At 32.7% G+C, this 16673-nt stretch overlaps 1 protein-coding gene and 1 pseudogene across 1 annotated transcript; both read left to right on the top strand.

The window, feature by feature from the left end:
* The first annotated feature begins 977 nt into the window (after positions 1-977).
* LOC104231175 (protein VERNALIZATION 3-like) lies at positions 978-9700 on the top strand (annotated as a pseudogene).
* Positions 9701-13904: 4204 nt separating this feature from the next.
* LOC104231172 (organic cation/carnitine transporter 3) lies at positions 13905-16551 on the top strand. The gene is made up of 2 exons (XM_009784120.2): positions 13905-14770; positions 15677-16551. The coding sequence occupies exons 1-2, from the start codon at positions 13997-13999 to the stop codon at positions 16322-16324; spliced, it is 1422 nt and encodes a 473-aa protein (XP_009782422.1). The 5' UTR covers positions 13905-13996; the 3' UTR covers positions 16325-16551.
* The last annotated feature ends 122 nt before the right edge of the window (positions 16552-16673 follow it).

Raw genomic sequence — 16673 nt, 5'->3', positions numbered from 1 at the left:
AGGAGGCTTTCAGGCCTCGAGTGTTATATGAGGAGGCTTTCAGGCCTCGAGTGTTATATGAGGAGGCTTTCAGGCCTCGAGTGTTATATGAGGAGGCTTTCAGGCCTCGTGTGTGATGTGTGAAGGCTTCCAGGCCTATTGATATTGCGCTTGGGCTGTAGGAGCCCCTCCAGAGTCTGTACACACCCCAAGTGAGCGCAGGGTACCCAGGTGAGTTGGGAGTGGGCCCGAGAGGCCGTTGTTTGTGTGTGGTGAGTTGGAAGTGAGCCCGAGGGGCTGATGTTGTGTGCTGGTGAGTTGGGAGGGAGCTCGAGGGGCTGATACTATACTGAGATTTACATATTGAGCCCGAGGGGAAAGCTTTTGATTTATCCTTACTGTGGAAATTATATGTCTTTACTGTTTTAAAAGAAGAATTATCTGATACTCACTATTTTACGGTATAACTAATTTTACTGCTTGGGATAGCGCTATATTGTGCCGTTATGAGATTTCATATTTTCAGTCGTTATTTATTTTTATTACTCACTAGGTCAGAGTACTCATATTACTCCCTGCACCATGTGTGCAGATACAGGCAGAGCTGAGTTCACTCCTGAGCGCTGATTCTTTCCAGGCCAGGCGGTGATCAGGAGTAACGAGGTAGCTGTTGACATCTGCAGCCCCGTTTTCTCCCTTATCTTTGTTATTTATGATAATTCCAGACTTTGTAAAATAATAGTAAACTCTGTAGTAGCTCATGACTTGTGACACCCCGATTTCAGGTTGTGTCGGGAGGGTTTTCCTTGTTCTATCACGTTTATTTCGCATTTAAGATTATATTTCCCATGATTTAGACTTATTACTGCTAAGTAATTATAAAGAGATGTAGTGTTTTGTTTGATTGGCTGGCCTTGTCCTCACGAGAGGCGCCATCACGACCGGGTTGGGATTTTGGGTCGTGACAAAAATTGAGTTAAATTTGTAAAAAATTCCACACCATCAAAATGTCAAGACTAGATCCTTTAATAGTATCTGGTGTTATAGGAGATGTATTGGATCCATTTACAAGGTCTATAGACTTTAATGTTGTTGTTGTTTATAATAATGGGGTGCAGGTCTACAATGGCTGTGGTTTGAGGCCTTGACATATTGTCGACCAACCTAGGGTTGATATTGGAGGAGATGATCTTCGCACTTTTTACACTCTCGTAAAGTTCTTTTCTTTCTTCTTCCTTTGTCTCTTCTTTCTATTTCGGGAGCCAAGGATTTTTCCATACCCAGGGCTCGAACCCGAGACCTCTAGTTAAGGAAAGAGCAGTCTCATTCACTGCACCACATCCATTGGTGGTCTGGTAAAGTTCTTTTCTTTCTTCTTCCTGTTTGTCTCTTCTTTTTTTCGGGAGCCAATGATTTTTCCATACCCAGGGCTCGAACCCGAGACCTCTGGTTAAGGGAAGAGCAGCCATATCCACTGCACCACATCCATTGGTGGTCTGGTAAAGTTCTTTTCTTTCTTCTTCCTATTTGTCTTTTCTTTCTTTTTTGGGAGCTTTGGCGTAATTGGTAAAGTTGATGCTATGTGACCAGGAGGTCACCGGTTCGAGCTGTGGAAACAGCCTCTTGCAAAAATGCAGGGTAAGATTGCGTACAATAGAACCTTGTGGTCTGGCTCTTCCCCGAATCCCGCATATAGCGGGAGCTTAGTACTGCCCTTTAGAATATATAACGTGTTTCCATGTAACCTATTTGAATTACGAGTTTGAGCCATGGAATTAGTTACCGATCCTTATGCCAGGGTAGCACCTCCTTGGGGTGTCAGCCTTCTACGAACTCAGCATAAGCGCGAGATGCTTTGTGCACCAGATTGTACTTTTTTCTTAAAATTTGTCTCTTCTTCCTTACTAGCTACTCCATAAGCGAATATAGTACTCCTTTTGTTCTAATTTATGTGTCGTGCTTTTCTTTTTAGTATGTTCCCAAAAGAATGTCATACTTTCTTATTTAAAAATAATTTAATTTTAAACTTCCTACTTTACCTTTAATGAAAGAACTAGTGTACGTACCCGCGCGATGCGCGGATTGATTCAAAGAAAAAAAGAGCAAAGAGAGATAATAAAAACATATGCATATTGCAAATTAATTTTAGCAATTGCGACCAAAATAATTAAAATAAAAAACAAATATTTATTATTACCAAGGGCCACCGACCGATCCCAAGTGGCTCTTTAAAAGAAGGCCTGAGCATGAAATATTTGACTTTCTTTTTGATTGGTAAAATATTTATTCCTCATTATGAGTTATAAGTAATAATAATAATAATAATAATAATGATGATGATGATGATGATGATGATGATGATGATGATGATGATGATGATGATGATGATGATGATGATGATGATGATGATGATGATGATAAAAAAATTTAATTTTTTTGTAACGCGAAAAATCAACTAACTTATTTAGCTTTGCTAATTTATCCAACGACTTGCCACTAACTTTTAATAAGCTACCTGGCAAAAAAAAAAAAACAGAAACCAAAAAAATACTCCTACTAATCCATAAGGAGTTAAAGTATGCTTCTACATTAGTTGATCAATAAATCGACCAACTTACTTGAATTACCATCAATAGAGTTTTCAAGAACCTCAATTATCAGGAGGTTAAATTGGATAAGAACTACTTAATTATAGTCTGTTGTATTGAAGGATATAGTATGTTCTGAATCTTGTAACCCAAAAAGCTGCTAGTGGCATATGGAGGCTATTCAATATTAAAGAATAGATGTAATTTACCGGAGAAGATGAATCTCTAGTTAATTACCCAACATTGACAATTGTCTTTCCGATCATTTCTTCATCAAGGATATCGACTAACGCTGAAAGAATAGTACTTGTTTGGAAGAAATACTCTGCAATTTGTAGAAAGCAAAAAACGTGATTAAAGGACAAATACTATAAGACTACATTTGCAATCTAGTCTAGAATATAAGATTTACATCACCCTCGTCTATTTGAAATACTAAAAACATGAAGCAAATGAATTGCTTTAATAGAAGTCAGCAATTACTGCTACAACCACAATATCTTAAATAAGGAATGTATAGTTACAGCCTACATGATCAAATGTATATCATAATAAGCAATTCCTCTTGTAGGAGAAAAAAGAAAATCAAAAGAAAAAAGTAAACATAAGCTTTTACCAGGAAGTTAAATTCTTAAATGTTATTGATCGAATACTCTGTTTCAACTATCATTCACTATTAATTATTGAATACTTATGTTAGAAGTTAGAACAATGATAAATTAAGAGGCGTAAAACAATAGAAGATTTTAAGTCAAATAGCTCCTATAAGTATTTAATGTTTGAAGAATAATGATATTTCCATGTAGCTTCAAACCTTTGAACTTCGCCCCTTTCTTACGGCTAGGCATTTCTTAATAGTAGCAGTACAATCTTAATCCCTGTATAGATTTCATTTCTATTATCAGTCCTTAAGTTGCAAGATGAAAAGCTAAGCTAAGGAAAACCATTATCAAAGAGGAGTTAAAACACAACAAATTTGCTTCAAAAAGTTAATTAGGAGAAGTATGTCTAATGAATGCTATAATATTTGTGTACTGCTTCTACTGATTAAAAAGAAAAAAAAGGGCAACCCTCTTTTGTACTGTTTTACTCAGTAATAGTAATGATGCAAGCCAAAAATGAAAAGAGATTCATAAAGAACATGTAGTTGAAATGTTCGTCAACTAACTTTATGATCCATCCCTGGAGGAAGATGCAAGCTATCAATGGTTAACATAAAAATCTATCAAAAAAATGAGATAATTTAACTAACATTAATTCAAGATTGCGGACTGTCTTACGTATCTATATAGGAAAATTTTAACAACTGAAATAACCATGAACTGATTCAAATATCTTGTCCATAGCAAATGAAAATACCAAATTAACTAAACAGGAAAAGTTCAATACCAAGAAAAACATGAAATGATTCAAACATGTTGTTCATAACTAATAAAACTAATAAACTAACTAATAAGACAGTTCTTAGTTTCTACAACTCGTACATATGCAAACAACTTATGCTATCTTCTTCTTTTTAAATACTCTCTTGATCTTATTTTCCGATAACTGTGCATTCGAATCTTCTTCAACCACTGCTACAGGATTAGTTAAACCTATCTTGGCAGGTGTATGTGCAACATCGATCAACTCATTATCTTCAGTAGAATCCTACATATTTAAAACATAAAAATATGTGAAAATCAATACTTAATCTAAAGTTGTTGTTGCTTTATTATTTTATAACTTGCAAATCATTAAATTAAAAGAATGAATTATGTAAAATAATATTTATAATGAGTTGTAAAATCACCGTGATTTCGTTATCTTCCTGAATGACTTCGTTGTTATTGAAATCTGGATCCTACAAAGAAATGTGTATCATAATTAAAATTTAATGCAATCACAAATAGGAAAACTGATAAAAATTGAGTATAGAAACATACTTTGAACGTCTCTTCTTGTGGAGAAGGAATATATTTCTTTATAATTTCCTCGTCGTCAGTAAGTGTAACAACTCTTAAGACTACATCTTTATTCTGATTGTTGGAACTGTTAACCTCAACTTTAAACATGACCCTTTTTTCAACAATATTTTCTATCTCCATTGGACATGAAGAGTCGTCTGCAGCACCAGAAGTCTAACAAAAAGACATAATGATTCTGGTTAATAGAAGCTACAACAACAAAAGTAAAAGGTAAATGTAATACGGTGTACACAGTTTGTTTGTTCCTTATAAGAATATTGTAAAAAGGACGATGCTTCAATTCTCATAGTAACTATGTTTTTAAGCATAAGCTAAATGCGAGGAATAATACACTAAATAAAGCTATTAATATAAAAAGACTAAAGTAGAAGATGGGAAACTAAAATGAAAGCCTAAGCTCTCTAAATTTTTTTTCTCTGTCCCTTCGTTCAGCCCTTCAATCTCTTAACTTATTTTGTATCGCCCTTGGGATATTCCTGATAACTTCAGGCTTTGAGTCAGAATCATTATAGGAATAAATGCTGCGACGGCGTACCCTTCTACGTTGTCCCATTCGTTGAATTTGAGAACTCGTAGTTGGAGTAATTTGAACGTGTCCTTGTTCAGCCATAATTGAAATAAGACTAAGGAAACAATAAGAATCGCCATAACATCTCATTGTGATAACATATGACATGCATATTATTTGAACATATTGATGGATTTATACAACTATTTTAAAAGACATTGTCAACTAAATGAAGGACAAACATCAGTAGTGGATATAAAGCTTCCTTGGTTGAGCATCGACAGGCAATAAAAATAAACAAAAGTTTGTTGAAGCTCTTTCGAATATTAAAGGAGATGAGAAGAAATTGCGAGACAAATTCTGTAATTCTGAAAATTAAAAGGAAAAGTACAAACTTTATAAGTTTCAGCAATTCTGGACATGTAACAACTCAGTTAAAAACAGAAACCACATTATGCTAAATTTCAATATGAGTATTTAGCTATGCAGCCTAATTTAAGTCAGTATACTAATAAGATGACAACACAAATACAGTTGTACATAATAAATTCCAGTAGATCACATAAAATTTAGTATATTTATGTCCATGATATTATCCTATATTGCAACAAAAAACAGTAATTAAATTGAAAAAACAGTTTTCCAAATCTGTTATTCCAAAAATACACTCTGTAAGAAAAAAATTGGGAAAATAAAAGAGCATCTTTAACCAACAATTATGTAAATCGTAAATCTGCAAACAGTGGATTAAACTTCATACTATTGGGCGAAAATTTAAAGACTTGAGGCTATCGTGATTTTGCAGAAAAATTTGTTACGTAATATTGTCGGAGTCTCCTCTGTTTTTCTTTGTTCTCTCACCTTTTCTTGTTTTAACGCCTCCCTTATTATGTCCTTTTATAATATCATGTGATTAGTATAGTGGGGAAGTGGTTATAGTGGGGCAGTGTGGATGATTTGTGAAGGGAGATGTGAAGTAGAGGGTTGAAACGTGAGGATTGTTGGGTGGGAGTGGGAAAACTGGGGGGTATATGATAAGAGAAAGAACTGCATATTCAAAATGGTGAACTGAAGGGTTTTGAAGGCTACTCCTATTTTTGAGGAAGCCAGCGCATTTTTTCAAATAAAATAATTTAATAATTTAAAAAAAATTAAAAATAAGAAAACTGAAGAGAAGTTGGAACAGTTTACTCATGCGAAATTGGAACCGATTATTATTTCATGATTAATTACTTATTTGAATTGAGTAAATAACTACCCCTTCTTCAAATAATAGATATTTAAATATTTTAATTTAAAATTTAAAACTAATTAATAACAAATTAACTAAGTTTTGTCCTAAAAAAGAATACATGGCATTCTCTTACGCTGCCACTTGGCATAATCTCAGGGCTGACTTTCTTCCTTTTAAGTAAATATAGATTTATAACCACACAAATATTTATTTAGTTCATTTCTTAGTCTCTTCATTTTTTCAAGTTCCTACATGGATTGGAAATACTTGTCATGCTTAAAAATCAATTAATTAGCTAAAATAAAGCCCTAATCATGATTAAAGTATTTAATTCCTTCTTTTTTCCATTCTCAAATATTTTTCCAACACTTACATCCTGAGTTTGACTTTTTTTTATAATTTAAATTGGTTTACCTTCTCTGATGCTTCCTTTGAATTTACGTGGTTTCTCCAAATTACACTAATATAATTTTTTTTACATGATCAATATATAAAATTTAAATTATCTTCTTAATTTGGCATTGGTTTCAAGATAATTGAAATCCTCTATGCATTTTTTGGAAGGTTATGGTGGATCCAGATGAGGGAGTATCTGCACTGGTAAGGTTATGGTCCATTTCTTATTTTTCTATATTTTTTTTGTTGGTGGTAATCATGTTAAAAGAGAAAAATATTTTTTCCGTTCCAATTTACGTGATAGTGTATAACTTCTCACGGAGTTTAACAATGATTTTTTTTTAAACTTGTGATCTAATATAAATCATAGAATTTTTGCGGTTATAAATAATCACAAAATAAAATAAAATTATTATTAAATACAAAAATTTAATTAAAAAATCTCCTAACTTATTTGGGTTTAAGACATAGTAATAGTAATAGTTGTTATTTTTTTTGGGTGGATTATGCAAAGAAAAGAATATAAAGAAAATAATATTCTTAGTTTTGACTTTGTACTGCACTGACATTTGTACTCCAAACCTTTACAGTTGTACTTCGCTATTCACGTTGGCAGTTTTTTTATTGGGATAATGCATAAAATCCTCCCCGACCTATGACCATATTACCAACTACGCACCTTTTCTTTTCTGGGGTCCTATTACCCCCCTGAACTTTTTTTAAGTAATATTATTTACCCCTTAAAAAGCAACAACCAGATGCGTGCAAGGTGGTGAAATACACGCGCCTAAAATGTGTATTTCTTACTTAACAAAAAAATTTCACTGTTTTCTTCTTCTTCTTCTTCCTTATTTTCTATTTGCAGGCCTTCATTACCATATCCGGCCAAAAGGCAAAAACCTCATTTAATGGGTTTTATATAATACTTGTTTGATATTGTCAGATCTGGCCGGAGAACGAAACTCCGACGAAGACCCTTGCTCCAACGAAACTCCAGTGAACGAAACCGTTTTGACTGTTCGTAGGTTCTTACTGAATCATGCTCGTTGCTCCCTCTAGTTGTAGCTCTGTTTCTATTATTAAACATATCTGCTTTTGATTTCTGGGTTGATTTTGCGTTGTATTGGAATTTGCTCCGGCATTTCACCGTTGAAACGATGTCCCCCTTGTTCGTGCGAGAAAAGGTTTAGAAGCGAAGGAAACTAATTAATTTGATGTAATTAATTCTGTAATGTCTCGTCAAAAAATGACACTTGTACTTGTTAATCAATTTTTAAATTATTTTTGTAACTTCCACTTACCTTTAAGAGAGTGTGCACACTCTCTATGCCATGTCAGCACTTAAGGTGGTGTTTATTATACTTTAAAATAGTTCAGGGGGTAATAGGACCCCGAAAAGAAAAGGTGTGTAGTTGGTAATATGGTCATAGGTCGGGGAAGATTTTATGCATTATCCTTTTTTATTCCTGTGTAATGCTTTTGAACACTAAAATTAGTTTAAGATCAAGCGTAGTGTGTATTATTACATGCAAACCTTTCAAAACAATTGTATTAAATTTTTTTTGAACTTTTTATATATATGATCTAGTGCTTCATTTTAAAGATTATTAAGTCTTACTATCTGTAAAAAAGAAAAAAATATTAATCATGACTTTGATTTATTAATTTTTGCTAGGTTGGTCACAGATATCCCAGCAACCACAGGAGCAAACTTTGGTAAGTTTTCTTACATAAAAAGTTAATCTTGACTCATGAGTTCTTTAGGACTGAATATTTGTTAAAAATTTATTTACACTCAATATTTATGTCCAATTAATAAATAAATAACATGAAGCTGAATTTTCTTAGACAAAGTATAATTTATTATACCTAGTAATTACGAAATAATCCCTGGTTAAGGTTCCAATAATAAGAGATGGTGGAGGTAGGATTTTAACTACGCAGGATTATTATATATATATTCAGTTTCTTTAATGTAAATAGTTTTATAAATTTACTTCTATAGTAAGAGTAGAAATTATTAGCGATTCTATTGTTATACTCGGTTACTTTAATATAACAAAAAATAATTTTATGACTCCTGTTATTATTATTATTTATTCCTAACCATACGTGAATTTAACCGGCATTTCTTTTTCGAACAAGAAATAGATTACACATGTTTGGATCTAACCAAGAAATGGGAGAGGTGACAAAAGAGAGAGACAAAAAAAATCACAAATAGCTAGATTTACAACTGATAATTGAAAAATTGTCACAGTTTTAAAAATTAAAATTTAACTACTTTTGTATGTAAAGATAAAGTCTGAACAATAACACCTTTAAAAATCCGAAAAGGAGTTCGAATTAACTACATATGAGATTCCGAATTTCATAATGTGCTGGAGTTCATATGCTGGAATTTCATAATATGCTGGAGTTCCAACATAATATGCTGGAAGTTTATACGCAGGAGCTCCATAATCCAGTATATTATACTGGATCTTTCCGAGTGTTGAAGTTCCAACATAATATGGTGTTTATACGTAGGAGCTTCATAATCTAGCATATCGTACTGGAACTTTTAATGAGGCAAAATATGGCTAATTTTCAATGACTTTGCAAATGCTGGCTATTTTTCAATTACTAATTCGAAAATTGACTAACCCGTGCTATTCTTACAATAAAAGATTAATCGTGCATACATGACATACAAAAAAAGATCTTTAAACAAATAGCCGAAGAATTATTATTTACGTGTTCTAACCGGTATACATAGATTATACATCTACCGACTATTTTTAATTTATGTACGGGCAATGAAATTGTACGATACGAGAGTCCACGACCTTCACTAGGAATTCATCGCTATATTTTCGTGTTGTTTCAACAATTGGATCGAGAGGTTGTGAATGCTCCTGATATAATTGATTCTCGTCAGAATTTTAACACACGAGACTTTGCGAGGTTTCACAATCTCAATTCGCATGTTGCTGCTGTTTACTTCAATTGCAATAGGGAAGGTGGTACAGGTGGCCGTCGCCTATAAATAAATTTAAGTTATATACACCGTCAGTGTAAGAAATTCTTTTACACTATCAGGTCACATATACCGGTAACCTATTTTATTTTCAGAGCTCACATTTTAAGAAGCTTACCTGTATATATCTTTGGGTGATCTGATAGTGTAAAAAATATGTTAGCATGACGGTATATATAATTTAAACTCATTAAGAAATAAAGTCTTAATTTTGAACTTATACACAAATGTCAGCGTGAGGAGTTTACGTATTATAAAGTTACATGTAAAAGTATTGATGCTCATATTTATTTTTAATTAAAGAGGTATCTCATTATAGAACTATACTTCAATTATATAATATTATGTTTTTTGGGTTCTTATTAAACTTTGGAGGAAGGCTAACGCTATGGGAATTGGAGGCTTGAATAGAGTTCTTTATTTTTCTATATTTCTTGATTTCTATCCTTTATTTGATTAAAACAGTTGTTATTTTCGTGCCATGAGAAACTTGATATGAATGTTATGATTTCTATCTTTGGTTAATGATTTGATTTTAGCTTTACGAGCTAGCTAGTTATTTATTTAATCTTGCGCCTAAATGTTTAAATTGTTTGATCACCAATTAAATTTTATATGCGAATTCTAAATCGAGCTAGAACAAGAAGTTAATCTGAATATGCGAATAAAAACGTAAAACCACGTAAAGTCAAATAATTACTCTTTGAGAGCAAAGTGACAACCAGAAAGACCAAATTAAAATACCAAAAAAAAAAAAAAAAAAAAAAAGAAATACCTGGACATGTAGATTGTGTTAGGTTGAAAACGAGGTGTAGTTGCAGTCCAATTTGACCATTTAGCACAGGAATCTCAACTAACCACAAATAATAAAAAACGCCAAATTTGCCAACTCAATCCTCGTGTACGATCACTTATCTCTTTATTTGTTATTTTTATTTTTCCCCATATATAATTATATGGTATTCGAAATTAACGGACCGAATTTATTTAGATTCATGTCGTTCAATTAAAGGGGAAGTGCTCTTTATTAAGGGGTTTCTTCATGACCCAATAACCTCGAAATCAAGCAATTACCTCCGCATAGAATTCAAAGTCCGGATGGTCCTCTTAGACTAGCCATCGATCTGAGCATGGAAGGTTTAGGCTCGCTCTGCTACCCAAAGCCTTCTTTGTAGTCTCTGCCAAAAAGTTGAATTGAACCGTGGATTTATGTCTGATACTATGGATAATAGTATTTCGTGTAGATGCACTATCTCATCAATATATATTTGGGCTAGCTTGCCCATAAAGTAAATCATATTGATGGCACGAAGAGCTGACTTGGTCAGCCGATCAATAGTCTCTCAAATGGCGTCTTCCCAAACGCGAAAGCAAAACCTTAAGTTTAGGGTGAAAAGTAGGGGTGTACATAGGTTGGGTTGGTTCAGATTTTACAATTATCAAACCAAACCAATGTATCGGGTTATTAATCTCGGATTTTTGGGTTTTTCAGGGTTTTTTCGAGTTTTTTCCAGAAAAATTTTCGTAGAACAAAACATATAACTTGTGCTCAAAATATTTCTTTAATCCTAGTAAGATACAACTATATAAAGTATTTTTCAAGAAAATAATATAAAATATGAGATGTGTCATGGCATTATCCTAAAATATTTAACAATAAAGACAATAAAATTATGTAATATAAATATTGCTAATTAAAAAGTCATAATAAAAATAAACATAACGCTAAAATACAAAGTCATGCTAAAATAAATAGACTAATAAGGGAGTATTAATTACATGACCAAACGCTAAAGAAAAAATAAAAATAGGTTATGCATTTTTATCTAAATTATTGCAAAACAAAAAATAGATATTCAATACATTCCCTTTCGTAGTATTGAATTGAATGTCTTTTGTTAGCATTAGTATTGATTTGATTTTGGTTTGAGTTTTTGTTAACATTATTTAATTTATTAATATTAATGGCTATAAAACTTATTGGAACATTCAAAAGTTCTAAGTCCGACCTTGAAATAATACCTTAGAAGATAAAATTATGAAATTTATTTTTAAGAAATATTTATAAATTACATCGCAATAAGTATATTTATATATTAAATATATATGGTCCGGTTTTTTTTTCTCTAACATCAAACCAAATCAAACCAAACCATAATCGAATTTTTTTTCTCGGTTTGACTCGGATTATCGAATTGATGCGGTTTATCGGTTTTTTTTTGTACACTCCTAGTGAAAAGATCACATCCATCCAACACACCGTTTTTGATTCTTGTCCTCTAGGTTTTCATAATAGATGTTTTTTCACAATTTCATGTTTCACGCACCCGTGATCAAAGTACTCATAGTATTGTTACTATGAATGGGATAATTAAAAAGATAGAATATGCTACTTGTTGTTCTTTTTATCGTCATTAATTAGAACAATGAATGTAATACTTTATTAAATAAATAGAATAATAATATAATGCTACTCTCGAATAAGCCTTCCCTGTAACGGGATCATATCCTTGTCACTCACACATATGACTCTTTTAAAAATATTATCAAATATTCAAATCTGAAATACCAGCAAATTATTAATACCGTGGTCCAGACGAAACCCTAGTGTTGCACATTTTCTTCTTTCTTTGTTATGGCTAAGATTTCACGTGGCAATGGATCATTTTAATTATAAAGTTCTCTATTCGATATTGCTAAATTTTTAGCATCTTAATGTAACTAAATTTAAAGAAAATGTTACAAAATAACTAGTTATATGAATAAAAACGACTATATAAAAAACTCTTGTGTTTTAAATTACTGATCTCTTACGTCTTAACGTAATGTCTAATACTCTAGTGAAATATTGGACCTTATAACTAAAAGAACATATTCAGCCAAATTCGATAGTTTTGATTTATATACTGAATTCAGCTAGTAATGAATCAATAGTTTTGGTTCATATGCCATATATGTAATATTCAAAAATTTATTAAATATGTATAAATATTAAATTTTCAATCCAATAACTCAAATGATCAGTAAGTTCGTGCTCATCTCTTAATCGATAAGATAAGTCTTTTCCTCTTAATAATAAGTCAAACCTCTTAGGTTTCACTGTCAAAAGGTGCGGAATAGTAAAGTTCTTCTTTCTTAATTAAAGATCAGTGTATTATCACTTTTAGCCCGCGCCAGAAACTATTTACATTTGATAGCCGAAAAAGTGTATAAAATTTGTATAATTTTTGTATATAGCATACAGAATATATATATATATACACAAAAACTATACAAATTTTATAAATTTTTTCGACTATTATTCTTACAACGGCAATACAGTGTCATTTTTCTTTACAGATCTCGGATTTGACCCTTAAAAATAAAATACCCTTAATAATGAATTCTAAAACCCACTTAATCCGAATTTACTTCGAGTAGTGGTTTTCTAATATTGATTGCTATTAAATAGTAATAGATTGAGCTCATAGGTTTCCAAATACTACGAAAATAAGAAACCAAACACTAGCTAGTTGAGCAACTAGTTGTAATCATTTAACTTTAAAAATCTTTCTTGGTAAGCATGGGGATCCATTTGTTATCGCTGGATGACAGAGTCCAGTTGACATAATAAAGAATAAATTAAATACAACTAGGTCCCTGTCCTGTCCTATCGAAAGGACCCTTGGAGCAACGGTAAAGTTGTTTTCGTATGATCTATAGGTCACGGGTCGGAGCTGTGAAAGCAAATACTCCCTCCGTTTCAATTTATGTGAACCCATTTGACTGAGCACAGAGTTTAAGGAAAGAGAGAAGACTTTTGATCTTGTGGTCTAAAATGAAGCACATATATTATGTGTGGCTATAGATCTTTGTGTAAAGGTAAATTGTTTCCAAATAAGGAAAGGAGTCATTCCTTTTGGCACGGACTAAAAAGGAAATAGGTTCACATAAATTGAAACGGAGGAAGTACTAATGTTTGCATTAAGGTAGGTTATCTACTTCACACCCCTTGAGATGCGACCTTTTCCCGTACCCTGTGTGAATACAGGATGCCTTGTACACTGGGCTAGGATCCAGCTTTAAGGTTGTGGGTTCCCGTGAACCCAGTAGTTTTTGCTCAAACCCTATATTTGTATTAAGAAATTCACTAAATATCTATAAAATCTGATTGGGAACCTAAAAATCCTGGATTCGCCTCTACACGGGGCTACCGTTTTTTGTGTTGTCCTATCATTTTTGCATATATGAACTTTCTTCTCCACAAACACTCTTCTATATTATTGTATAGCATATCAAGTCGAAATTTTATGCAAATTACAAAAAATGAGTGACCAATCAAAACCATTACTAAAGCCAAAAAAAGCAACAACACTTGATGAAACAATAGAAAGTTGCATAGGAGAATTTGGATGGGCACAATTCTTACAATCCATTCTCATATCTCTATCATGGGTTTTCGATGCTCAACAAACATTCATTAGTATATTTACCGACATGCCGGCCGTTTCTGAATGGTCGTTAATAGGTGCGAGTTCAATTCTCACTGGTCTCCCGGCATCTTCGTTTTTCATAGGTTGTCTTATCGGAGGTTTCCTTCTTTCAACCTTAGCTGACACAAAACTTGGTCGAAAAAACATGTTGGTTTTATCATGTTTTATTATGTCTATTGCCGGAGCTATAACATCAATTTCTACAAATATTTGGATGTATTCATTTTTAAGGTTTTTAACTGGATTTGGAAGAGCTACAATAGGAACTTGTGCACTTGTTTTGTCAACGGAATTAGTGGGAAATCAATGGCGTGGACAAGTTGGAATTATTGGTTTTGTTTGTTTTACTATTGGATTTCTTTCTTTACCACTTATAGCTTTTGTGAATAGAGATTATTCTTGGAGAGTTTTATATCTTTGGACTTGTATTCCAACAATTTTGTACTCAATATTGGTTCATTTCTTTGTTCGTGAATCACCAAGATGGCTTTATGTACGAGGAAACAAAGAAGAATTTGTCCTAACTTTGAAAAGTATTACAACAAGAAGTAGCTTGACTTTAAGCTTCTTTGGCTCCTTCATTGATTTTGAAGATCAAGAACACAATGTAAGTTAATTATTTCTCATTTATGTGGTCTACATTTATTCAAAGTAGCTTGAAGGGGAGTCTTGGAGCAATAGTAAAATTGTCTCCGAGTGACTTATAGGTCACAGGTTTGAGCCGTGGAAGCAGTCACTAATGTTTGCATTAGGGTAGGCTGTCTACCTCACCAAAGGATGTGAGCCCTTCCCCGAACCTTGCGTGAACGCGGGATGCCTTGTGCATCGGGTTGCCCTTTTCAATTTAATTTCTGTATTATTTTCTTCTTTAATGAAAAGAAATGAGGTTACATTATTTTTGTTTTAGTTTTTTGAAAATTATATCTTAAAGTAAAGATAACTTATATATGTTGCACTTAATGTCCATTAGTTTCTTATGTTTTATTCATGAGACACACTTCTGCCGAGAAAAGATGTCTATCTGGTCACTAGTATAGTTAAGGTGGCTAAACAAAATTATGATGTCAATTTTGAGTGTCCATCTATGTATTTCGCCTTAAAAAAACCTTTGGTAGGTTTCTATGATAAGTAATTTTATAAGATTACACCAATCTAAAATGAGAAGGGGAGCCTTGGAGTAATGATAGAGTTGTCTCTGTATGATCTATAGATCACGAGTCCGTGCAGTAGAAGCCGACATTAATGCTTGCATTAGAGTAGGCTGTCTACATCACACCCTTTGGGGTGCGGCCATTTTCCGGATCTTGCGTGAACACGGGATGTCTTGTGAACCGAGCTGCGCCTTTTAAAAGAAAATTTAGAATGAGTTGCTAAAGCATAGAATTACCTATATGTGTACATGGAGTAAACAAGTCCAAATGTCTGATTTATTCAGCATTTTTTTATTTGCATGTTATTTTATTCATAAAGCATGTCTAATTTATGTTAATGTGTTTTGAAAATTCTAATGCAGAACTCAGAGTCAACAATCAATCTCTACTCAGCTATCAAGATGTTGGTAGAAAAGAATTGGGCTTTCAAGAGACTAATATCAGTTATGCTTATTGGTTTTGGTGTTGGATTGGTTTACTATGGGATGCCACTTGGAGTTGGAAATTTACCTTTTAATCTATACTTAAGTGTCACATTAAATGCATTATCAGAATTGCCAGCTTCAATGGTAACATTCTTTCTTATTGGCAAATTAACAAGAAAAAAATCACTTTTGGGATTTGCTATATTAAGTGGAATTTGTAGCATAGGTTGTGCAATAGTTAAAGATAATTCTTTAAAAGAATTACAAATGGGGTTTGAATTGGTTTCCTTTTTTAGTGCATGTACATCTTTTAATGTACTATTGATTTATACTGTGGAATTATTTCCAACTTGTGTGAGGAATTCAGCAGTGTCAATGGTGAGACAAAGTTTGGTTCTTGGTGGTGCATTTAGTCCAATTTTGGTTGCTTTTGGGAGAAAAAATAGATGGTTTTCTTATGGGGTATTTGGAATGAGTATTGGAATTTGTGGTTTGTTTGTGTTGTGTTTACCAGAAACTAAAGGGAGAACATTGAGTGATACTATGGATGACGAGGAGTACAAGGAAAGAGTATTTGTTTGCTAATCCTTAATTAGAGGTCTCGGGTTCGAGTTCTGGGTATGAAATCGTCTTTGTTATGGAGCACTTTATCCCCTAATATGGAGCTTTCAAGTGCGGATCCAAATTTGGTCGGGCCTTAATGTGAATACTAGACACTGAGTGAAAAACCAAAAAAAAGATTATTGTAATAAACATTTGTCAATAAAAGATTATTCCATTTCAGAAAATGATACTATCGGTTTTTCTATTTATATATAGAGTTTTGCTGGTTTTGGAAGGTGGACTATAGTTGTAATAAGAAGATATCAATCAAGAAACTTTTATTTCTGTATTCATGACAAATTATTAATTCCTTGGTGGCATTTTATGTCAA

This window comes from Nicotiana sylvestris, chromosome 5, assembly GCF_000393655.2.
Source record: "Nicotiana sylvestris chromosome 5, ASM39365v2, whole genome shotgun sequence".
NCBI classification, from domain to species: Eukaryota; Viridiplantae; Streptophyta; class Magnoliopsida; order Solanales; family Solanaceae; genus Nicotiana; species Nicotiana sylvestris.
Note: the sequence above shows the minus strand (reverse complement) of the source record. Positions and strands in the feature narration are given on the sequence as shown.